We start from the raw sequence: 22,243 nt of genomic DNA, 5'->3' as shown, positions 1-22,243 counted from the left end.
AAAATTGAGATGCAAACTTAATTTAGTAGAGAGTAATTAGTAAAGAGTGTATGTCGCCGTTCTTTTGATTAAGTGGGCTTTAGTCTGTCTATTTGGAGGAACGCAGGGAATTGTTCAGTACTTCAGTTCAACCTCACTGTATAGGTAGTGATTTAGAAACTCTATGGCAGCTCCATAAAAAGAACTTAGATGTCATGTCATCAACACAGAAGCAAGTACATAAAGCGCCGTGTGCATCGTCACGATGCAGAAGCTGGGGTATACCCCCATTTCGAAAAAAAAAAAAGCAAGTACATGAAGATGAAACCTCTTTACGAAACTGCAGCAAAAGCACCTTATCTGGGTTACATCATTATACTAATAATAATAATTACAACAATGTAAAATAAAATTCTTGGGCATTGGCTCCGTTATATATTGCGAGCCTTTGGGTCTAGAAACATATAACTAAAGAAATTAAAGAATGTGATCAGCGACAACTATAACATCAAACTGACGGATTCTAGCATCACGGCGCGATTGATGGCGATGCACTCTCTATGTGGTGGTTTTAGTAGAAATAACACTCTCTACATGTATGTCGTAGTAGCATGCATGCCTTTCTCCCCTTACTTCCTTTCCTGCGTTTCTTTCTTCTCTTTTGCGATGCAACACGAAACTGAAGGCTATAGCAGTATTCAAACAGTGAGATGAGGTGATCTGTGCACTCTCCAGTCACATCACCAGCAATGGAAGTCGCCGCAAACTGTCAAGATGATGAGGAGGATCAGCGCGATAATGATGCCAAAAGCAATGAGCTTTATCTTCATGTTCTCCCACCACATCTTCTGTCGTATCTTTGTTCCTTGCTTCTTGAAATCTTGTGCCTGGAGACAAGTATGGACGAGTCCACGTCTCTCATGCACTGGGCACGGTGACAGAAGAATGAAAAGACCGAACCGAGGTGAGTGTGAGCATATGATACCTGTGAGCGAAGATCCTCTGTCTTATCGACAAGTAGTTCAATTTTCTCACCACGATCTAGTACCTAATGGACAGGTGGTCGGGTTATAGAATGTTAGGAAAAAGATAGCACCCCGAATCTTCACAAGACCCCCATCAGTATCAGACTGAAAGAATAGACGTGCACCTTTTCGATGTTTTGCATCATTACTCCCTTCACCTCTGAAACCTGAGCCTTCACTTTCGCAAGCTTGTCAATCTCCTCAGGGTGCAGGTCACAGTACTTCATGTGGTCTTTAAGCTTAGGCCTGGAAAAAGAAGACATCCATTGTAGTAACTCACAGTCACACTGCTCGTATTTTATTTTCGAAAACTGCACACTGCTCATATTAAGTAGCTAGTCTCGCTTCCATGTAGCGTAGTGATTTGGTATTCATCCTATAAGATAAGAGGTATATGTGTGGAGGCTTGCTGAAATGTGGAAAGATGTTTCCAAAGATATTGCGGAAAGTACCCATATTCTCGTTTGAGGCCATTGGCAGCAGCAGTTCTGGCTTTTCCGCTGCTGTATTTCTTGGTGAAATCTTCCTTAACTCTCTCGATGAAGCCGACTGGAAGTTGCCGACCAGCAGACTCGGTAGCCACAACACAATATGCTGAAAACCAAATTACCAAAAGGATGATAAAATCTATTTCAGAAGTGGCAGAATGCACTAAATGGTACTATATGTATACTGATAAAAGGAAACTTCAAATATGTCAATACAAACTTCGGTCATACACCGAGAAACTAGTGGCATGGTTACTGACAACGGAAGAGATAACCAAATGATATTGTAAAATTGGTATAGACAATGACACCTGTGTGGGCTCTGAAAATTGCCATAAGTTGCACGCAAGTAGCCACCCTACACATCACAATATTATCATTTTTTTTTAGAACCCGCAGGAGATCTGCGTGTCATTGTATTAAGCATAAGAAGCGGACCAAGATGTCCCATACAAGCGAAGAGAGTCCACCAAACGAACCGGCCTAACTAAGTAGGCGAGAACTAGTGAACATCTCTAATTCACCTACCTCTACACTCACACCACACACGCCATTCCTCGAGGACTGATCCTAAGGTAACATTCACCGGCGACATCTTGACATCAAAAACCCTAGCGTTGCGCTCGAGCCACAGCATGCGCAGAGTAAGCATGATCAGCGAGTTGGCCTTCTTCCTATCCGCGAACGGGAACCGATGAGCCGCCCGAGTCCACCACTCGTTGATGCCGTCGTCCCCACTGGAACGATATCTGGGAGTCCCAGCCGAACCACCAGGCCGGCCCAAACCCCCTGAGCGAACCCACAATGGAGCGAGAGGTGATCGAGGGTTTCATCCGCGACGTTACACAGGGGGCACAACGTGTGAGTGGGTAAGCCGCGGCGCAGCCTCCGATCTGCCGTCCAACATCGACGCCTCAAAGCCAACCAAGCATGTAGCTTGAACTGTAGTGGTGCGAAGGAATCCCAGACCAGCGTCGCCCCTGGCAGCCCGCAAGTACCATGCCAGAGCACACAGTAAGCAGACTTAGAAGAGAACTGACCATCGCCGCGCCACTTCCAGGAGAACCGATCTTCCCCAACCCCAACCTGAGGCACGTGAGCAATGGCCTCCCATAGGCGTAAGTATTGAACAATCGCCGGCACGGATAGCTCACCAGTGATGTCCGCAGCCCATGCATTCCCCTCAAGCCCCTCCCGCACCGATCTGCGGTGGCGTACGGACTCCCGCACGAGGTCGACGAGATCTGGGGCGATGGCCGCCGCCGTGAGACCACCGATCCATGCATCCTCCCAAAAAAGGACGGATGCTCCACTCCCAATCTCAATGGAGACGAAGCATCAAACAAGGCACGAGCCTCGCCACTGACCCTCACGTCGAGCCCAAGCCACGGCTTGGAGCCGTCAGACCGCTGCAACCAAAGCCATCGCGTGCGGAGAGCCACATTCAGCCAACGGAGGTTATGAAGACCCAGCCCACCGAGACTTTTTGGATGGCACACGGAATGCCACGCCACCATGCAGCACCCTCCCCTAGCGTCATCCTTGCCGGCCTAGAAGAAGCCGCGCCTGAGCTTGTCCACGGCCTTGATGAACCAAGGATCCACGTCAAGAGCGAGGAGGTGATACACAACCGAGGCCGTCATGACGGCCTGGATATAAACCAGCCGCCCCTCCCTCGACATGAGCCTCGCCTTCCAAAACGGAAGCTTGGCCGCCAGCTTATCCAGGAGCGCCTGCAGCTCCGCCTTCCGAGGCTTTCGAATGGACAGCGGCAGCCCCAGATAAGAGCACGGAAGGGGGCTAAGGGGGCACGGCAGCGAAGGAGCCACGGCTACCAGCACATCATCAGAGCACTGTATTGGAGCCGCAGAGCTCTTAGCCGGGTTTGCCTTGAGGCCGGAGACTGCTCCGAAGCAGTCTAGCACCGCCCACACCACTTGGAGGTCCGCAGCCGTTGCCCTGGCAAAGATGACCACATCATCCGCGTATAAGGAGACTCTGCTCCTCAGGCCTATAGAAGCGAGGTCCGAGAGCACACCAGCTTGTTCTGCGGTCCGAAGCATGGCTGAAAGGACATTCATGGCGATGACAAACAACAGAGGGGAGATGGGGTCGCCCTGGCGAAGACCCCGGCCATGCAGAAAGGCAGCACCACCACAACCGTTCACCAGGACACAGGTGCTGGCCGTACGGAGAAGTAAAGCAATCCACCGCAACCACCTAGGGCCGAACCCCCGATGTCTGAGGACGTCCAGGAGGAAAGGCCAAGATATGCTGTCAAACGCCTTAGCCACGTCCACTTTGAACATGAAGGAAGGGATCCTCTTGGAGTGCAACAGCTTGGCCGAACTCTTGACCAAGAGAAAATTGTCCTGAATGCAGCGACCGCAGATGAAGGCCGTCTGGTTCGAGTCCACCAAGTCAGGCATGCGAGGAGCAAGCCTACGTTCCAGAACCTTGGTGAGAAGGCGAGCGAAACTGTGCACAAGGCTAATCGGCCTATAATCATGCAGGTCCACCGCTCCTTCCTTCTTGGGCAACAAGGTAATAAGGGCCTCGTTCAGACCCTCGAACCCTTGGTCTCTACCAATCCAGAACTCACGCAGAGCATCCATGACATCCACCTTGATGATCGGCCAACAATGCCGGTAGAACTCCCACGTGAAACCATCCGGCCCCGGCGATTTGTTAGTGGGCATGGCAGAGATGGCCGCCCAAACCTCCGCCTCAGAGAACTGAACCTCCAACGCTGACAGGTCCAAGGGTTGGAGGCCAAGGGTTTGAAAGGACAAGCCCGAGCCCCTCGGCTGCGGCGTCCCTAGCAACCCCATGAAGAAGTCGATGGCCAACTCCACCTTGGCAGACAAGTCAGTCACAAGATGATCCCCAGAGCGCAGCGCGGAAATGTTGTTGTGACTCCGCCTCACCGACGCCATAATGCGAAAGAACTTGGATGACGCGTCGCCCTCAGCAATACCGGCCACCCGAGCACGCTGCCTAACGATGGTGCGTTCCATCGAGGCGAGGCCCAAGACCTTGAGCTTCAGCCCGCGACGAAGCGCACACTCATCCACAGAGAGAGGCCGCTCCTCCTGCGCACATCGAGGCGCGAGATGACCTCGTTGGCAACCAGGATGATATCCCGAATGGAACCAACCTTGCGTTGGCTCCAACTCTGCAGCCCTCGGCTGGTCCTTCGCAGCTTGAACTCTAGCTTACGCACCGGATCTGTAGGCAGGGGCTCACTGCCGGCCGCGTCAGCCCAGAGGTCCTTCACCACATCCACAAAGCCCTCAAGCTTAAGCCAGAACCGCTCGAAGCGAAAGCGCCAGCCAACAAAGGATTGCACCACCGTGGTCATGAGAATAGGGCAGTGATCCGAGAGTGACGAGGACACGGACGAGAGCGACGCCTCGGGGTACATCTCATTCCACTCCACAGAAGCGAACCACCGATCTAACTTGACCAACGTGGGAGAAGCGCGTTCATTGCTCCACGTGAATCTACGGCCAAGCAAAGGCACCTCCCGGAGCTCCAGATCGTTGACACAGCGGCGGAACATGCCCATGGAGCGCCTGTCCACAATGGGCGTGTTCTTGTCGCATGCCGCCATAATCAAGTTGAAGTCGCCCGTAGTGGCCCAAGGCCCAGCACAAGCGAGCCGCAACTGCCGAAGCTCCTCCAGAAACACCGGCTTGAGATCCATCGCGTTTGGCCCGTACACAGAGGTGAGCCACCAAGCGGAGCCGCCAGGGCAGCAAAGCTGGACTGAGACAGAGAATCTGTCAACGCGACTGCTAAGCACACGGACAGATTGGGATGCCCAAGCGATCAGGACCCCACCAGCAGAACCAACAGCAGGCAAGTAAGCGAACCCGTCAAAGTGGGGACCGAAACACTCGACTATATCAAAGGCGGTTACAGCGTGTAGGTTGGTCTCAGAGATACAGACAACACTAGCCCTAGCTTCCACCACCGCGACCTTGACGACTGCCCGTCGCGCCAGGTTATTGAGACCCCGGGCATTCCACACAACAATGTTTGAGCTTTGTTCTCCTTCCATTAACAAGTTCAACCAAGACAACCTAACGAGGCGAGGCGATGCACTACGCAGCCTCGGCCACCTCTACCGTGGTAGCCGCCGCAGCCTCCACCGTGTCAGGGCCGTTGAGCCCAAACAGCGGAGCGATAGCGCGGACCTGCTCCGGACCAAGCGGCGAAGCAAAGATAGCGGCGTACTCCTGCAGCTGCCGTTGCGTTAGCCGTTCCTCATCAGCGCTCAACCCAAGCTTCTTCATGAGGATCAACTGAGCCCTTTCGATGGCAGGGGAGGACACCCCGTTGTTGCACTTGGTAGCCAAGCGGCGGCTACGGCGTGCCGACGCAGAAGGGACGTGGAACAAGCACCGGCGGATGACTTTGGGATCCGGCAGGCGTAGCAGCGGGTCCTCGAGCCGTAGACGGAATTGCCGCAGCAGAGCCTAGAGGGTTACAGCCTCTTCAGCCGCGATGTCTACAGGGGGCACGCATGGCTCGATCATAGCCGTTGCATGAGCAGCGAGCGGTGGATCCTCAGCTGCATGCGCAAGAGGCAAGTTAGCCGCACCCTCCGCGTCAGCCGCGAACACGGGCGGACAGCGCGGGCCTGAACTTGGCGTGCCTGCCAAACCTCCTTCGGACGCAGGCGAGGCCTGGCCCGCAGGCACGTGGCCCGACCAGGGCGCGTCGTGGCCGCAACATGGCAGGCCCGGAGACGCGGACGACGGAGATATAGGAGTCGCATGCCTCGACAGGAAAGCCTCTGCCGCCGCCAGCGCTGTAGCGTCGGCACGCAGGCATGGGGAACCTACTGGGGTTGCGCGACAGGAGGTAGGCTGGCGCGTGCGTTGACACGAGCAGCTCCCATCCAAGGCGCTCCCATCCACAGATGAACAGGGCCGCGGGCTAGGTGCCAAAGCCGCTGCAGGCAGCCCCGGGTCCTCGCGCGACGACCAAGACCCTTTCCCGCATGCGGATGCATGCGCCACGAGGTCTGCGGCCGCGCCCATGCTACCCAGGTCAGGAGGGCTGGCGTCAGCCCTAGACGCAGGTAGCCCCGCCGACGGGCTGTGGCCGGCGAGCCAACGGCCAGAAACGTCAACAGCGAACGACGGGAGCTCTTCGGGGGCCTGGGAGCCGGCATCGCCAGCCTCCGCGGCTTGACGCGCCCGCAGCCTCCTGTGAGCACGACGCCGTCTACGACGCGCCGCGCGGCCGGCCGGCGGCGCCGCGACATCGACAGCACGATCGCCAGGCTCCAAGCCAGAACCACCCGGAGCAGCACCGCCACCAGACTCGCCTGAGGATGGCACCTCGCCAACGAGCCACCGCACCACCCAAAACCGAACCTTGTACCATAGCATTTTGGGCGACGACGACCGCGGCCTAGAAGTCGACACCTGCAGCTGCCGGCCAGCACCAGGCTCCGGGACCGCGAGCCAATGCACCGCAGGGATGGCGGCGACGTTGTGCGTCCAAACGAAGGCTCGAAAACAGGACATGTCCCGGCGGCTGGCCGTCTCCGGGTCGACCTCATCGATCGTTCCGCAGCCATCCAGCAGCGCCGTCACCGTCTGCTCCTCCCAAGCGTGGCCGGGAACGCCATAGACCTCCACATCAGCAAGGAACGGCGCCTCCCGGAGCACCGCACCGGCATGCCTAGACCATGGCTCGAAATGCAGCTAGAACTGCAGGCACCCGATGGACTCCGCATGGAGAAGCCAGTCCCTGACCTCCGTCGACTCGCATAAGAGGAGAAAGTCTGCCGCCTCAAACGCATGAATGGAGAATGCATTCGGCGGCAAGTTGAGTTGTGCACGGATCTCCACCGCAGCCACCTCCGGAGTGACTTCCACCCTCGGGCCAACCACCGTGACCATCACCGCGCGACCCAGGTCAGCCTCCAACTGCAGCATCCCGTGAGACGGTCGGAGGTAGCATATGTCGAGGCGCTCGGACGCAGGGCTGGCGGGGGCCGGCGGCGTGACGGAAGGCGACTCCAGCGCGAAGGGTGCCGAAAACCCCACCGCAGAAGAGGAACTCCCGCCAGCCGTGGCCATGCCACTACTTGAAGACACGACGTCGCGCCACGTCTGCACCGCCTCCGAAGCTTGCGCAGCGCCCGCCAGACCGTGCGGCTGAGCTCCATGGACGCGCGGCGGCACTGCTTCGCGGTGCGGCTGCACCTCCAGAGGGCGAGGCCGCGTGTCCTGCGCGCGCGACGCGACCCGCGGCTGGACGGCCTGAGCGCGGGGAGGAGCCACACCGGCCGCATGACGAAGAGGCGGCGCCGGCCTAGTAGGAGAAACCTCCGGCGAGCTCCGCGGCCTCTTGCAGTCGCGTGAGGTATGCTCCGTGCCGCCTCAACGGACACAGACCGTGTCGTTGGTGCACGTCGCGGAGATGTGGCCGGGCCGGCCGCAGTTGTAGCAGCAGCCGTGCAGCGCCGCCGGGATCCTGCTAGCATTGCCACCGGGCGGCCGCGCTGCCGGGCGAGGGCGACGCGCCTCGCGGTCACGCTCCGCACCACGGCGAGCATTCCTCGCCCGCCGAGACTCGCTGACCTGCCATGGACGACCGTCGCGCCCCGGGGCTCCCGCGCCCTGCTCGCGATGAGGACGACTCGGCTCGGCGCCCGCGTCCCAGCCCCTCGACCCCAGCTGGTGACCCACCGGCACCACGACCAGCGAGCGCAGGGGAGGTGGCGGCGCACGGGACGACACGGAGCCCGCACTGAGGTCGGAGTCGGACAAGGACACGCGGCTGCCCATGGCAGCCAGGAAGGAGAGAGGAAGGGCGCCGCCGCGCAGTGGGCGACGGACGCGCGGAAGGGCGCTCGGCGCTCCTCACTCTCGCTCACTCGCTCTCGCTCACTCACACAATATTATCATGACAACCATGTACTCAAGCAAAACAATGAAATTATCATGGAAACCATATACAAGCAAGTCAGGCTAGTCAGGTAACAGGAATAAAAACCTTTCAGGCCTGAACCATTTTCATTGAAGGATTGAAACCAGTATACAAGCGCAACGGCTACCACATGTAGCACACAACACATTCACAAGAAATGGAGGAAAAACAGGACACGAGCAACACCTACACACTTGGATTTGTCTAGAACTTGACGAGAATGTTTTCTTAATTAGTAAGCATCAAACCGAAAATATTAATTCATTATTATCCACCCCACAATTCAGGAACACATTTAACAAAAAGCTATATGCATCAGTCGATGAAGAGGGTATTCCCCTTTTCGAAAAAAAAAATCACGAACACAAATTGACATTACGAACACCCAAACGATGAACACGATCAGCATCAACTAGAATTGACGAATCTAACATGGGATGACATGTGAGCGTTGTTGGGTTTTTTTTTTTGGAGGAACCATTACTGACATTTGATTAACCACTATTGACATTTGAGGAACCATTACTGAAGAAAAATGGTGCTTTACTGGAGACAATTAATCTCTTGATAAATGGATAATGTCAGAAATCAAGGATACGCTAGATCGCCAACGCAATCCGTGATCGCAAACACAAACACCCACGAATCACCCACACTACTCTGATCAACGCACGCTGGCAGGGCTACGGCCTTCTATTTGAAAAAGATCATGGCAGAGGTGGGTTGGGGAGGGGGTCATTACTGAATCCGTCATGGACGTGGTAGTTGAAGGTGTGGCCGTCGCAGTTGTAGCTGAAGCGGTTGTTGTTGGTGGGGAGCTTCTGGAGGCACTGCGCGGCGACGGAGGCGAAGTTGCCGGAGACCTCGGCGTGGTCGGTCAGCACCACGGTGCCGCGCGCCACGAAGCTGTAGACCAGCTTCTTGGGCTGCCCCATCTCTCTCCGGCCGCCGGCGCCTAGACGGGCGAGAGGAGGGAGGAAGGCGTCGGGAGCCTGCCTCTGGGTGGCGGGTGGTGGAGAGGGGGCGGAGACGGTGGGAGCGGGAGCTAGCGTTAGGAGAGATCGGAGGGGCTGATTGTGGTAGTCCCGCCACACGGAAGCCTAATTTTAGATCTTCTCTGTTTTTGCTGATTTTTTTTTTTTGAAACATGTTTTTGCTGATTTTATTATGTAGAAAATATGCTGGTTTCTTTACACCATCCACAACCGCTGTGAGACCCCTTTTTTGTTTATTAAAAAAGAATAAATGATATTTCCTCTTTACACCATCCACTCACAGATGAGCACGGTGACGCAGGTGTGCGGAAATGGGGGTACCCTGACCTTCCGTAGATCGCTTGACCATCAGGGTTTAGAGGCTTGGCATCAGTTGAGAGCCATCATTGAGCAAACCAGTCTTATCCAGGGCTAAGATAGGGTGTCTTGGTCCCTGGAACCATCGGGATGTTTCTCGGTCCGGTCTATGTATTTGAAACTTGCTCAAGGTGCCTCACTCGCGCACTTTCGAGATGTTTGGTCGGCTCGTATCCCGCTCAAGAATAAGACCTTGTCGTAGCAGTTAGTCCTCGACAAGCTCCCCACTTGCCTCAACATTGCGACTCGGCAGGGGCAGGCAGTGGTTGTTGCAAGTTGTGTGGTAGACCGGAAGACGTTGCGCATATCTTTTTCACTTGTTTCACGGTGGTGTTTGCTTGGAGTGTAACCCGTCAGCTGTTGGGATGCAGCTGTGTCCCACTAATTTTGCCCAACTATTCGCTATCATCTCTAGTCTTTCGGGTAGATTTAGAAGATGTGTTTGGTTGCTTTTCATTGCACAATCTTGGGCGCTGTGGCTTTTTAGAAACAAGATGACCATCGAATCAAAGTTTATGAAACATCCCGCTAACATTATTTTTAAAACTATGTTGTTTCTACAGATGTGGAAGCCCCTAGCAAAGCCTCTGGATCGGCCCTGGATCGAGCACGCGATCGTCGAGCTCAAGCTTCTTCACGACGCAACCACCCCAAGAAGGCATGACCAAGATACCTAATCGCTTTTGAGTAGCCTTGTTGTGTCAGCCGGTAGATCTGCTAGTGTTGTTGTTCTGAACTTGTTCGTTTCCTTAGCCAAGTTGTTGTGTCGGTGTGTTGAACCTGATGGCTTTATTAATTTAAAGTCAGACAGTTCATGTCTTTTATCTAAAAAAAGATATCAACTCTTATACCACGGAGCAATGAGGATGCGTGTTACATTACTAAGGCTTTAGGCTTGAGCTAGTACTTTCAGTGAGTGAGTACGCGTATTGCATCCTAATTCCCAAAGACGAAAACTTGAATGGATGAAGAACTTGAGCTAAGAGCTCATTTAATTTATAAGATTTGCATAAACGTTGTGTAGGATTTGCATAAAAATTATGTAAGATTTGGCGCATAAACCTAAATTGGCCACTGATTGTCTCCTGGACACTTAGGGAAATTCCTCGCACCGGGGCGAGGATTACTTGGTGCAACCGACAATTTAATCATGTCCGTTCTACCCTTGATAGAGTTTTTGTTTCTGCGTCCTTTGAAGTAATCTTCCTGCTCTGCTCGCTGGCAGCTGAGATTAGCCTTGGGTCCGATCATACCCCTTTAGTGTTTGATACAGAGGAGGGCTTCCATATCCGTAGTAATATGTTCTTTTTCGAAACCAGTTGGTTTAAACGCGCAGAGTTCATCCCCTTGATTCACGCAACTTGGGATAGGTTGTTGGCTACGATGGGTGGCAGAGATATTATTGATTGGTGGAACTTCATGAGCGGGACTCCAGCAGTACCTGTGTGGCTGGAACCAGAATCTTGGTCGCAAATCGAAAGCTACGAAAGTGGCACTCCTGTTGCAGATTGCGCAACTTAATGTGCTGGCTGACTCCTCCGGGATGGACGAGGAAGCATTGTCCTCTAGATATCGCTTGGAAGACCAATTATTCCATATCTATCAGGTACAGGAGGAGTATTGGCGGCAGCGTGGGAGGGTTCGGTGGGCGCTTCAGGGTGATGCCAACACGGACTACTTCCACGCTGTGGCGAATGGAAGATGACGAAAATGCGACATCTCTTCTCTCAATACTAGCGAGGGAACCATATTTGACACAAGACAAATTCAGCACATATCTATGCCTTTTATCGAGAGCTCCACGGCACTTCAGCTCCTAGAGGGTGCGGGCTGGCGCCGTCCACCTGGGTTGGAGGGGGGCGTGTGTCGGAGGAGGAAAACATGAACTTGGCTCTCACGTTCTCTGAAACTGATCTAATTTGACTGCATTATGAAGGATATGAAATCGGATACCGTTCAAGGTCCGGATGGCTTCCCTGTGTTGCTCTTCAAGAAATTTTGGCCGCACGTGAAACATGGGATCCTTCATATTCTGAATGACTTCGTGATGGGGTGTATTGATATTTCCAGATTAAATTTCGAGATTCTCTCCCATATCCCTAAGGTTCTGGTGGCGGATCAGATTTCATAGTACAGATCAATTGCCTTGATCAATGTGATTTTCAAAATCATCTTCAAAGCATATGCCACTAGGTTGGACCCTATTGCCAACAGAATTATTAGCCGAAATCAAACTGCGTTTATCAAAGGCAGGAACATTCTTGATGGCCCCCTTGCGCTGATCGAGATCGTGCACGATATTCGGGCAAGAAATCTTGGGGGAATTCTGTTGAAGTTGTATTTTGTGAAGGCATACGATAGAGTAAATTGGAATTTCCTCGCCGAGGTGCTTCGGCGTAAAGGCTTTGACGAGGGTTACATCACAGAGTTCTGCAACTAGTCTCGGGGTGGCCAGACTACGATTTCCATTCACGGGGAGGTGGGGCCATTCTTCAGGAATAAGAGAGCGGTCAGACATGGGATCCTTCCTCTCCCCTCCTATTCATTTTCATCGATGACTGGGATCCTTTCGGCTGCTGTGTCTACAGGTCACATCCATGGGCTGGTACCTCATCTAATTCCGTGGGGAATTACCCATCTTCAATATGCGGACGACACTGTTATCCTCATCTAGGGGTCAGATGAGGACATTTCAAATCTGATTTTTTTTCTTATATGCTTTGAGGACATGTCTGGCCCCAAAATAAACTACCACAAAAGCGAGATTTATGTGATTGGACCTCCCAGCTCTCTCATAAATCCCGGATTGCCAACAAGCTCAACTGTAAGCTGGTTGTCTTTCCCTTCGTATATTTGGGTTTGCCAATCTCAGACAAAAAACTTTCCTTCGAACAGTGGCTCTTCTTGGTTAGGAAGCTGGCGGAGAAGATCGAACCTTGGCTGGTGAGGCTGTTATCCTCGAGGGGGGGTGCTGGGGGGACGAGTAATTCTCTCTAATGCTTGTCTTGATAACCTTCCAATGTTTGCGATAGGGCTCTTTCTTCTGCATGAAGAGATTCATGCGAGGTTTGACTCCCACGGGTCGAAATTTTACTGGAAAGGATCGGCCCGAAACGCAAGTATCATCTGGTTAACTGGCCAACAATTTGCAGACCTAAGGAATTCGGAGGCTTGGGTCTGCTTAACATGAAGAAAATGAATATTGCTCTTCTTCTCAAGTGGGTATGGAGGTTGTATCAAGACGAAGACACTATATGGACAAAGATTATGAACGCTAAATACGCGGTACGCCTCGGACCTGTTTGCAGGAACCGGCCAAGGCGGATCTCAATTCTAGAAGAGTCAGCACAAGATAAAACACCTTTTTAAAGCAGGGGCTAAGCATGTGGTCAAGGATGGAATGCGTACCAACTGGTGGTTTGGCAACGCCCCCCTTAGACTACTCATAGTGGGAGTAACATAACTAGTAACATCACATATCCCAATGCATTTTGGTGACATGGCATGCCAATAAGTGAAGAAAGAGAGGGAGGTGGTAACTAGCTATGTTACCATAACATCACACTTCTCAAGACAAGATGAGTCTACAATCTAATAAATATAACATGCATGATACCACATATAAGTAACTATCCACTATGGAGGTAGTAACATAGAGTAGTAACATGCACCATATTACTAATCTATGTTACTCCCCACTATGACTAGTCTTAAGGACTACTTCTCCCTCCTCTTTGATATATGTGATAACCAGTATATTTCGGTGGCCAACACTTGGCGTAATGAAGTTCTAGAAATCCGCTTCCGTCGCTCTCTAGATCAGGAGGGCATGTGCCAGTGGCGGGAGCTGGCGGCCTTGATGGATTCCGTGGAACTTGTCACTGGGCGTGACAAGATTTCATGGCACCTAGAACCTTCGCGCATTTTTTCCGTCAAGTCCATGTACGCCAAGCTATCTCAAGGCACGGCAGTTGCTCACTTCAAAGACATGTGGGAAGCTAAAGTTCCGCTTAAATCAAAATCTTCTCGTGGCAACTTGCCCTTGATAAACTTTCTTCGAGCCAATAGATCGCCACTTGATAAACTTTCTTCGAGCCAATAGATCGCCATCCGTCATGGCCCTTCCAATGGTTCTTTCTCGCTGTGCGGGATCATTGAGGATGTCAACCATATCTTCTTTTCCTGCTATGTTGCGTAATTCGCCGGGTCTATGCTGCGCTAGTTGCTGGGATGTAACTGGCGCCCTGCCAATTTTGCCCAATTTCACGCATTTTGTCGAGTTTCTCGGGCTATACGCGGAGAATGCGGATGTTGTTCCTCACCCTTCCAACTTGTTTAGATTTGGCCCACTAGGATATCATCCTTATATGTGGACGGGATTCAGTGACTTGCAAACAACAAGTCACAACGTACCTGGCCCCTGCCATCCGGTGTTCACTGGCCATTCAACGGCTGAAACAAAACAAAGGCAAAGCTGAATGCAGTACTGCTGTTTGCTCGAGTCTGAACCAACATCGAAGCTACAGACTGTAGTTTTGACTATTTTAGAATGCAGTATTCAGTATTTTAGATAGTTTTCAGTCTCAACATTCTGACAAACACTTATGTAAAATTTAAACGAGTCAATGATGTAAAACTGAATAAGGAATAAGCAAATCTGAACCAAATCTTAGTTGGACCAAGTTTTTTGTTTTTTTGGTTAGTGATATAGTGCAGGATATCATACATTTTGAATGTTACGAACGCCCGCACATATACCTTCCGCGAAGGACTTCTCCCAATTTCATTTCATTTCCCCGTCCGAGGAAAAAAAGGTCTCATTTCCCCGATGGGCCGAAAGAACCGCAAACCCCTCGGAAACCCTACCCCTCTCCCCCAGGCCGCCGGCGCCGGCGCCGGCGATGTCGCCGCTATGCGCGCCGACTGGGACAAGGCCCTCACGTACCTCCAGCGCGGCAACCAGGCCAAGGCGCTGCGGCTCATCAGGGAGGCCCTCGCGCGCCACGGCCAGGGCTCGCCGCTCCTGCTCCGCGCGCTCGGCACCGTGCACTCCCGCGCCGCCGCCGTCACCAGCGACCCCTCCGTCCGCGCGCGCCACCACCGGGACGCGCTCCAGGCCGCGCGCCGCGCCGTGGAGCTCGCTCCGGACTCCCTCGAGCTCTCCCACTTCCGCGCCCTGCTCCTCTACGAAGCCGCCTCCGATGGCCGCGCCTACGACGAGGTAATAACCGAGAGCGAGCGCGGGCTCAGTATCAAGGTGCCCTCAGACCCGGCACCCCACTCCCTCTGCCTCCCCGCCGCCGACCTCGACTACCTCCGCGCCGAGCTCCGCACCCTGATCCAGAAGGCCAACCTGGCGTCCATATCCTTGTGGGTCAAGACTCTGCGCCGCCCAGGGGATGACAAGGTCTGGGACTTTTTCCCCATGCCTGATGACTCCGTGGAGCTCCACCCCCTCCCTGCAGCGCCAGTCCCGCGCTGGGCCAACGAGATCAAGAAGGCTACAAAGACGCCCGAGGAGCGCCGCAAGGAGGTCGAGGTGCAGCTGGCTGCGATGAGGCTGGTGGAACAGCAGCAGCTGCTGCTGCAGACCAGTGCTGCCTCCTCCTCACCACCACAGTCAGAGGGAGATGAAGATGAGCCCCCCTGCTCATCACCTCAGTGTGATGTGGGACTGTGGCGTGCTTGATCTGCTCGTTTCTTCTGAACCTGAATTTGCTTAGGGACTAGGCAAAATGCCATCCCTTTCATTCGCTGATCGTCTGTGCTACTTGTAGTTGGTCGTACTGCTTAGCTAACTGAGCATGAGAACAATGCATTAATATATTTAAGTAACTCTAATCTAGTCTACTATATGCATGTGTTCGTCAGCTTGCTAGTTACAATTTGACAAAGCTTTCATCCCAATCTAACTCGCTATCCAGGTGGAACGTTCTTTATATACTTGTTCAATGTTCATTGTTATTCTGTAGGCCTTCTGACTAACTTCCATGCCAATCATGTCGACCAGAATACAAACAACCAGGAGCAGCGCTTCTAAAGAATCAATGATGTGTTACTACTTACTACTGGGTTATTGGGGATTGTGTATTGGCCCCAACAACGACTATTTAGTTTGCTTTGTTGTATGCATTGCTTGTTTATCTTTCTCCTGAAAATGCACTTTCAAAAGATTGTATGTGGCGGCTTGTGTGACGGAGATCACAGCATCATTCCTCTATTGATGTCTGCACTGATGCTGTCCACACCCACGCTGATGGCCACTGTACCACAGTTTTGAATGCAAATTTGTGAGTGGCTTTCCCTTGGAAGTGATGTAGCCAGAGTTGATTAGCATCTTTAGAATTGCCTTGCACTAGAGGTAAATAGCCTGAACAACAATGAGACATTGCCATATGATTTTTTCTCTTATATACTTGTCCATTTCTTGTGATATATTTCTTCAAGTGATTTGAGATCGTGGTTACAGTTTCTTGCTCTTGAGAGGGTTTTTTTCTGTCTTAAAATATGTGTGTATTTAACTATCTATATATTTGCCTAAGTAAGCTAACATTAAGTTTGTGTTCAATTGCTTGCAATCAGATTTTGTAACACTTTGCTTGCTATATAAATCCATTTAAATATTGATCTGTCAGGTTTGATATGTTAGTTTCTTTGTGTATGTGGAGTTCTGGAACTGTCAAGCATCCTAAATACTGCTACATTGCTTGTATTCCTACTAAATTGCCTAAAGTATTTTTTAGTTGCTTTTTAGTTTCATATGGCTGTTTATGTGTCAAAGTATGTGTGCTACAACTGCGAACTTTCCTATTAAAAGTTACTAGCTATGTAGCCTACCAGTGCTACCAACTTGCCTGATGGTATCTAGTTGTCTGTAAGGTTTTATTGGGCTTTGTTTGTTCCGTGTGAAAGTAAGTTTGCTTGAACTGTGCGTCTGCCCATTTTATACCTACGTTGCTACCAACTTGCCTAATGTTATAGTTTCTACTTGTCTGTTGAGTTTCACTGAGTTATTTTTGTGTGGAGATATCGTAGTAAGAGTGATGGAACCGTGAAGTTGCTCATTAGATGAGGGATAGTAAAGTGAAGGTTTTGGACACCAGAAAACAATAGCTCTACATTGGCTTATTTTAGTGCTAAGTTGCTTATTATGGATTTTGTATACTTCCTCCATCCTCAAAAAGCTGCTCAATCTTTTCTAGATACGGAACTAGTACCATTTCTTGCTCCTCGTTGTTTTTCCGTGTCACGTTTCTGCCTGGAATATTAAGTTGCCAAGTTTCTACTAATGTTATGCCTAACATTTTTTATAATTTGTACCATTGTTCCTGCTATGTATCTAAGATTTTACTTGTTATTCGCTCCTGGAGGCTGTGAAATTGACTACAAAATTGTAGTTTATGTTTTATCTTTTAATATTGAGGTGGTTTGGGAGGCAGGATTTTGTATTAGACTATTTGGACCGCATCCAGAAATTCACCTACTGTAGTGGTACTAACTTGACTAACAACATTCTCAAGTTGCCTACAAAATTTGTATGTCAGCACATGCATACGTGCATATAATATTGTGTGAATGGTTAATATTATTTGTAACACTCTTGCTCATCGGAAATGCAAATTCTGATCTTAGCTGCATATGCTCTCTTTATCAGAAAATTAATTTTGAGTTGTAAAAAATTTAGGAAAGAATTTGGCATGGATATGTACATTTATATGTGTCTACTTGATCGGAAATGCAAATTCTGATCTTATGTGCATTTGTTGTCTGGCTAGTTCTAGCGTGCAGAAGCTCGGGCTATATGTCTACTTGATTATTTACATTATAGCAATATAGTTTATTGGTTTTAAAAGAACGGATAATTTATTTGTTCATAGGGTAGTAAAATTGTAGATCATGGAGAGCCACAAATTTATGTTCACTACTGAAAGGAATAGATGTAGCTTAGATGGGTGAATAGGCATTTTCAAAACTATTACAGATTTAGCGTGTAAGAATATGGAATTAAACTAAAGTTTATTTTACAAGCACAAAACCTAAACTAAACGCAAAAACAACAACTTAAACTAAGCAAGATAGCACAAGATATATAGCACAAATGATAAGCAAGATATAAATGCTTCAACCACAATGGCTATCACAAGGAAAGTAAGTCTGGTATAGAGATGACCGAGGCATGCATAGACGAAAACGTAATCCCGTATTCCCTCACATGAAGTGAGGTATGTCACGTTGGAAAAATGTGGGGTACCACGAAGGTTCCGAACATCACGAAGGCTCACCTTCTTCTCTAGCCAATACCACGAAGGACAGAGGTGACAAGTTCCACAACCACTTCACAACCTCCACGAAGGAGAAGCTCAGGCCTCTTCACAGTCTTACACGAAGAGGTTAGCGGAGCACCAACTGCCCAACCAATTAGGAGGTCACCCTCCAAGGGTAACAAGCTAATGGTCCCTCACTCGAACTAATTGTAACAGAGAGCTCAAAACTATGTAAGGATACAAAGGAAGAACACCAAGAAAAGTGCTCAAATCCTTCTCTCTCAAATCCCACCAAAGCAACAAATGCTATGGAGAAACTAAAGAGGAAGAACAATGGTGGAGGTCAATCAATGACTTCAAGATCTAGATCCAAGGGTTTCCTCTCACTTAGAGGATGATTTGTTTGGTGGGGATTGTAAATCTAGATCTCCTCTTCCAAAGCCATTGCGAAGATGCATAGGAGGGAAGGGAGAGGAATCAAACTCAAGAGGGTCAACAATGGTGGCTAAAAACATGCCCAAGAACCCTAGAAAACAGTTAGGGAAGAAGCCCCTTTTATAGGAGAAGCAAATATGACCATTTGGGGCAAACCCGATCAAAGTCGGCGCTAGGGCTGGTGAAACCAGCCCCCACACTGACCTACCCGGTCCCCAGCCCGATGCACCGGCTCCCACTGCGGAATGCCCATGGAACCACACTGAAGAACATCAAAAAGCTATTGCATAGTCGCTGGTGATCTTGATGCCAATAATCAAGATATATCTTTATCTTCATGGCATCCACACTTGAATCAAATACATGTAGTACAAGAAATACCTATGAAATATTCCTTCGTATAAACTCAATGAAAACATTAGTCCATAAGAATTGTCATTAATTACCAAAAACACACATAGAGATAATGTACCCTTACAACTACATAGGGTCCTGACGACTAGCTTATCTCCATTTTTCTTTATAACAAGCAGTCAAATGTATAACATGTCCCAAAGGTTACAACTTACAACACAAGAAAATGAAAAACACATGATAACACATTAAGGACACACACACCACACACCACACACCGACGAAAGATATGTGACATTTCACGCTATGATCCACATGTCATATCGAGCAACTTCATGGCCATTTTATGATTCACCACGTGTCATCGTCGTTGACCATCCTTTGACATGTTGTCAACTAGCCTAAGACCGTCTACTATTCACAGAACCACTATGCATGCAAATCATAAGCCTCTTGTTGTCCTAGTAGGAACCTAGAGGAAGAAGAGATCATCAGGGTTGTGGATGTTGAGAAAGCGTGAGCTATGGGCAAACCCTAGAGAAAAGCACACTATGGATGAGTCGGAGATGATCTCGAGCTTAGGAAACAACTCCCAACATGAAGTCGAGCCTCGACGTTGTGACCATTCGAGACTAGCCACATCAAAATACCGCCAAGTGGACCTCCAATTGGAGTTTGAAAGGGAAGCGAGGAGACCCTGAGAGAACCCTTCTTGCTATAATTCGTCTCAACGAGGTGAATGAGAAAAAACAAAACCACTACTATTACAAACAATCCCCATATCCCGTGGATCTTTTTTACGACAACACAGGCCATATTCATCTGCAAAAGTTTTTTAGCAGGTGGATGAACATTCCCGGCGGCAAACAAGGCCGACACACATAATTTCTCCGTGGTAGATCCCATGTCGGTGAAAAAAATACACCGTGGTAGGTGGCTGATGCATACATGAACTTTGTCCTTTATCATATTGAATTCCCACATATTTACAACATATATGCTGATTATTTTCGCCCACCGTCAATCGTTCAATTCACTTGATTTTTTCGCCCACCGACGTATTTTGACCTAAAAATCACTATATATGGTCTCGAACAGTTCTCGGGAGGAGAGCGCTGCAGAAGACAGAAACACGAAAACAGAGGCTGCAGCAGCGAAGATTGGAGGAGGAAATTCCACCGGAGGGATCTCCACCTTCTCCAACGTCTTCATCATCATCGCCATGATCAAGGGGGAGTAGTCCACCTCTGGAGTACGGGTTTGTGACAGTATCTTGATCTATTTCTCTAATGTTCTTCATAGTTCTTAGTGCCATATCAGCTACCCTACATGATTATTGCCATATTTGTAATACCTATGTGGTGGATCCTTATTCTATGATATTGTGCTATGAGATCTGATCATATTATGTAGAAGATGTATTGATAGATGCATATTATGTACCTCGTTCTTAAGTATTTGTTGTGATCCAACTTATATGCAAGAGCGTGCGATGATGTATGTATTAGAAGGAGTAGCATGGTTTTAGTGATTGAATAGTGACAATAAATTCATGATCTATCATGGTTTTGCCTTTTCTTTTGCTACCTCACTAGGGATAAAGTGAATGCATGTGCTATGTTTGTCACGTAATAAAAGTGATGATCTTATTTGTTCAAGGTAACATATTTGATATTCAAACATCATGTCAAAGTACTTATGAATATGCTCTGTTAATTCTTAATACAAGATTGCATGGAGTTTTCCCTTTCTTGTAGGGTATAAGAGAGATGTGTTGCATCATCTCTATGTTAGGACGTGATGCACATATGAATACGTATCTTTCACATATTATTATTTTACATCTTCATATCTCATTGATGAATTGCTATTGTCCACTACAACTTAAAAGAGAGAACAGTCAAGTGAACTCAGGAACACCGGTCCACTTTTTTATCATAAGAAACACATTTATATTACTTTTATCTTGTTTTATTTTTGCTGCACTATTTTAATCTGAAAATACAAAAATATCTATTTTTCTTATTTGCATCCAAAACACCAAAAATAATCAACCCTTTTACTGTTTTTACTTAGTTATTTTTATTCCATCTAGTTTTACCAGAAACTCAATTCGGATCACAGGTGCGTATGATCTCTCTACCATAAAAAGATATTACCAAGTGTTAACAAATTTTGACATTTTTTCCATGTACATCTCCATAATATAGTGTGTTTGTCAAGTTTCACGAAAAAATGATATTTTTTGTAGTCTAAGTGAAAAAGAGAAAATTTATCTTGTGACAAGTCTTTGTTTTAGCACCGAAATTTGTCCTTTTTACACACGCTGCACGAAAAGTTGATTTTTCATGAACGACTTTGTGAGCGCGTAGCACATGAAGATGTATGTGCGAAATTTTTATTTTTTTAACATTTCAAAATGTGTCTAACATGCATTTCAAAATAAACGGAGCATACGCGTGAAACCTTGTACTTGACAACCACACGGTGGATTGGGGGCACAAGACTTTATTTTACTTTGCAGGATTGATAGAAGAAAAGAGGGCGAGTCAACTCTTTGCTCAGTTCCCCGAGAGTTCGATATAAACCCTCGAGTCACCTTTATGGAGAAAATTGCTTCTAAACCACACACTCCGAACTTGGAGTCCCAACGTTTCGATTTTGCTGGTGTTATAAGCGCCAACAGTGGCAAACAAGCCCGACACCTAGTAATGTTGCGGATCAAGACATGTTATGGATGGTTGGAGATTGTTGATGTGGGCCTAGTGTAACATGTGCCACATGCTAATGGTATGCAAGAGATGCACTACAAAGCACGCAAAATTACAAATGTGATGCCTGCGGTTGAGTCCATAAATTGCCTTTTTCTAGACATAACAACTATATTGTGTTTTCATTTATGGTTTAGGCCTTTCGCGACGAACGAATTGTTTCACACACACAAATGTCTTTTGTGGCATATTTCAGTAGCAGGACCCCATGGGTTACATAAGTATCATTTAACTTCTTCAAACGCTTACCCTCTCCCCTTATTCGACGGTAACGACAGGTGGAACATTTCACCGGATTTATCAGTTTGCATTGTTTCATGACAAAATGATGCATGTAATTTTCGATGTTGCAACATCTAACTTAGCCTCTCCAAAAAAACATTACAATGAAGCACATAGAGGAAGTAAAGGTGCATCAATGCATTGGAAGAAAGTCTTATGTGTGCTCAAGAAAGTACCAATGATGTGCAAGTGATGCAGAGTCTATGCTAGCTGGAGAAATATCTGCGCGTGTTTCCTCCCACCACACTAGTCGTGGTCATTAATATTGCACCTTCTAACTTAAGGACGGACCTAGTGGCATGGCTTCCCCATAACGGAGAGTCTTCTTAACCCTAGGAAAAT

The 22,243-nt window shown here is 49.0% G+C and overlaps 1 protein-coding gene across 1 annotated transcript; it reads right to left on the bottom strand.

The window, feature by feature from the left end:
• Positions 1 to 291: 291 nt before the first annotated feature.
• Positions 292 to 9,378, bottom strand: LOC124695900 (putative vesicle-associated membrane protein 726). The gene is made up of 5 exons (XM_047228704.1): positions 9,186 to 9,378; positions 1,457 to 1,598; positions 1,130 to 1,250; positions 965 to 1,027; positions 292 to 866 (listed from the first exon to the last, which is right to left on the bottom strand). Exons 1-5 carry the CDS (start codon positions 9,376 to 9,378, stop codon positions 720 to 722), a joined length of 666 nt encoding a protein of 221 aa, XP_047084660.1. The 3' UTR covers positions 292 to 719.
• Between the last annotated feature and the right edge of the window lie 12,865 nt (positions 9,379 to 22,243).

This window comes from Lolium rigidum, chromosome 3 (assembly GCF_022539505.1).
Source record: "Lolium rigidum isolate FL_2022 chromosome 3, APGP_CSIRO_Lrig_0.1, whole genome shotgun sequence".
NCBI lineage: Eukaryota > Viridiplantae > Streptophyta > Magnoliopsida > Poales > Poaceae > Lolium > Lolium rigidum.
This window is presented reverse-complemented; position numbering and strand designations above follow the sequence as displayed.

Excerpts from the sequence above, each read along its gene's own strand:
- LOC124695900 (XM_047228704.1), bottom strand. The coding sequence starts at position 9,378 with ATGGGGCAGCCCAAGAAGCTGGTCTACAGCTTCGTGGCGCGCGGCACC. Across the intron at positions 1,028-1,129 it reads TGATGCAAAACATCGAAAAG|GTACTAGATCGTGGTGAGAA; the intron begins GTGCACGTCTAT and ends CCTGTCCATTAG. Across the intron at positions 867-964 it reads CAGAGGATCTTCGCTCACAG|GCACAAGATTTCAAGAAGCA; the intron begins GTATCATATGCT and ends ACTTGTCTCCAG.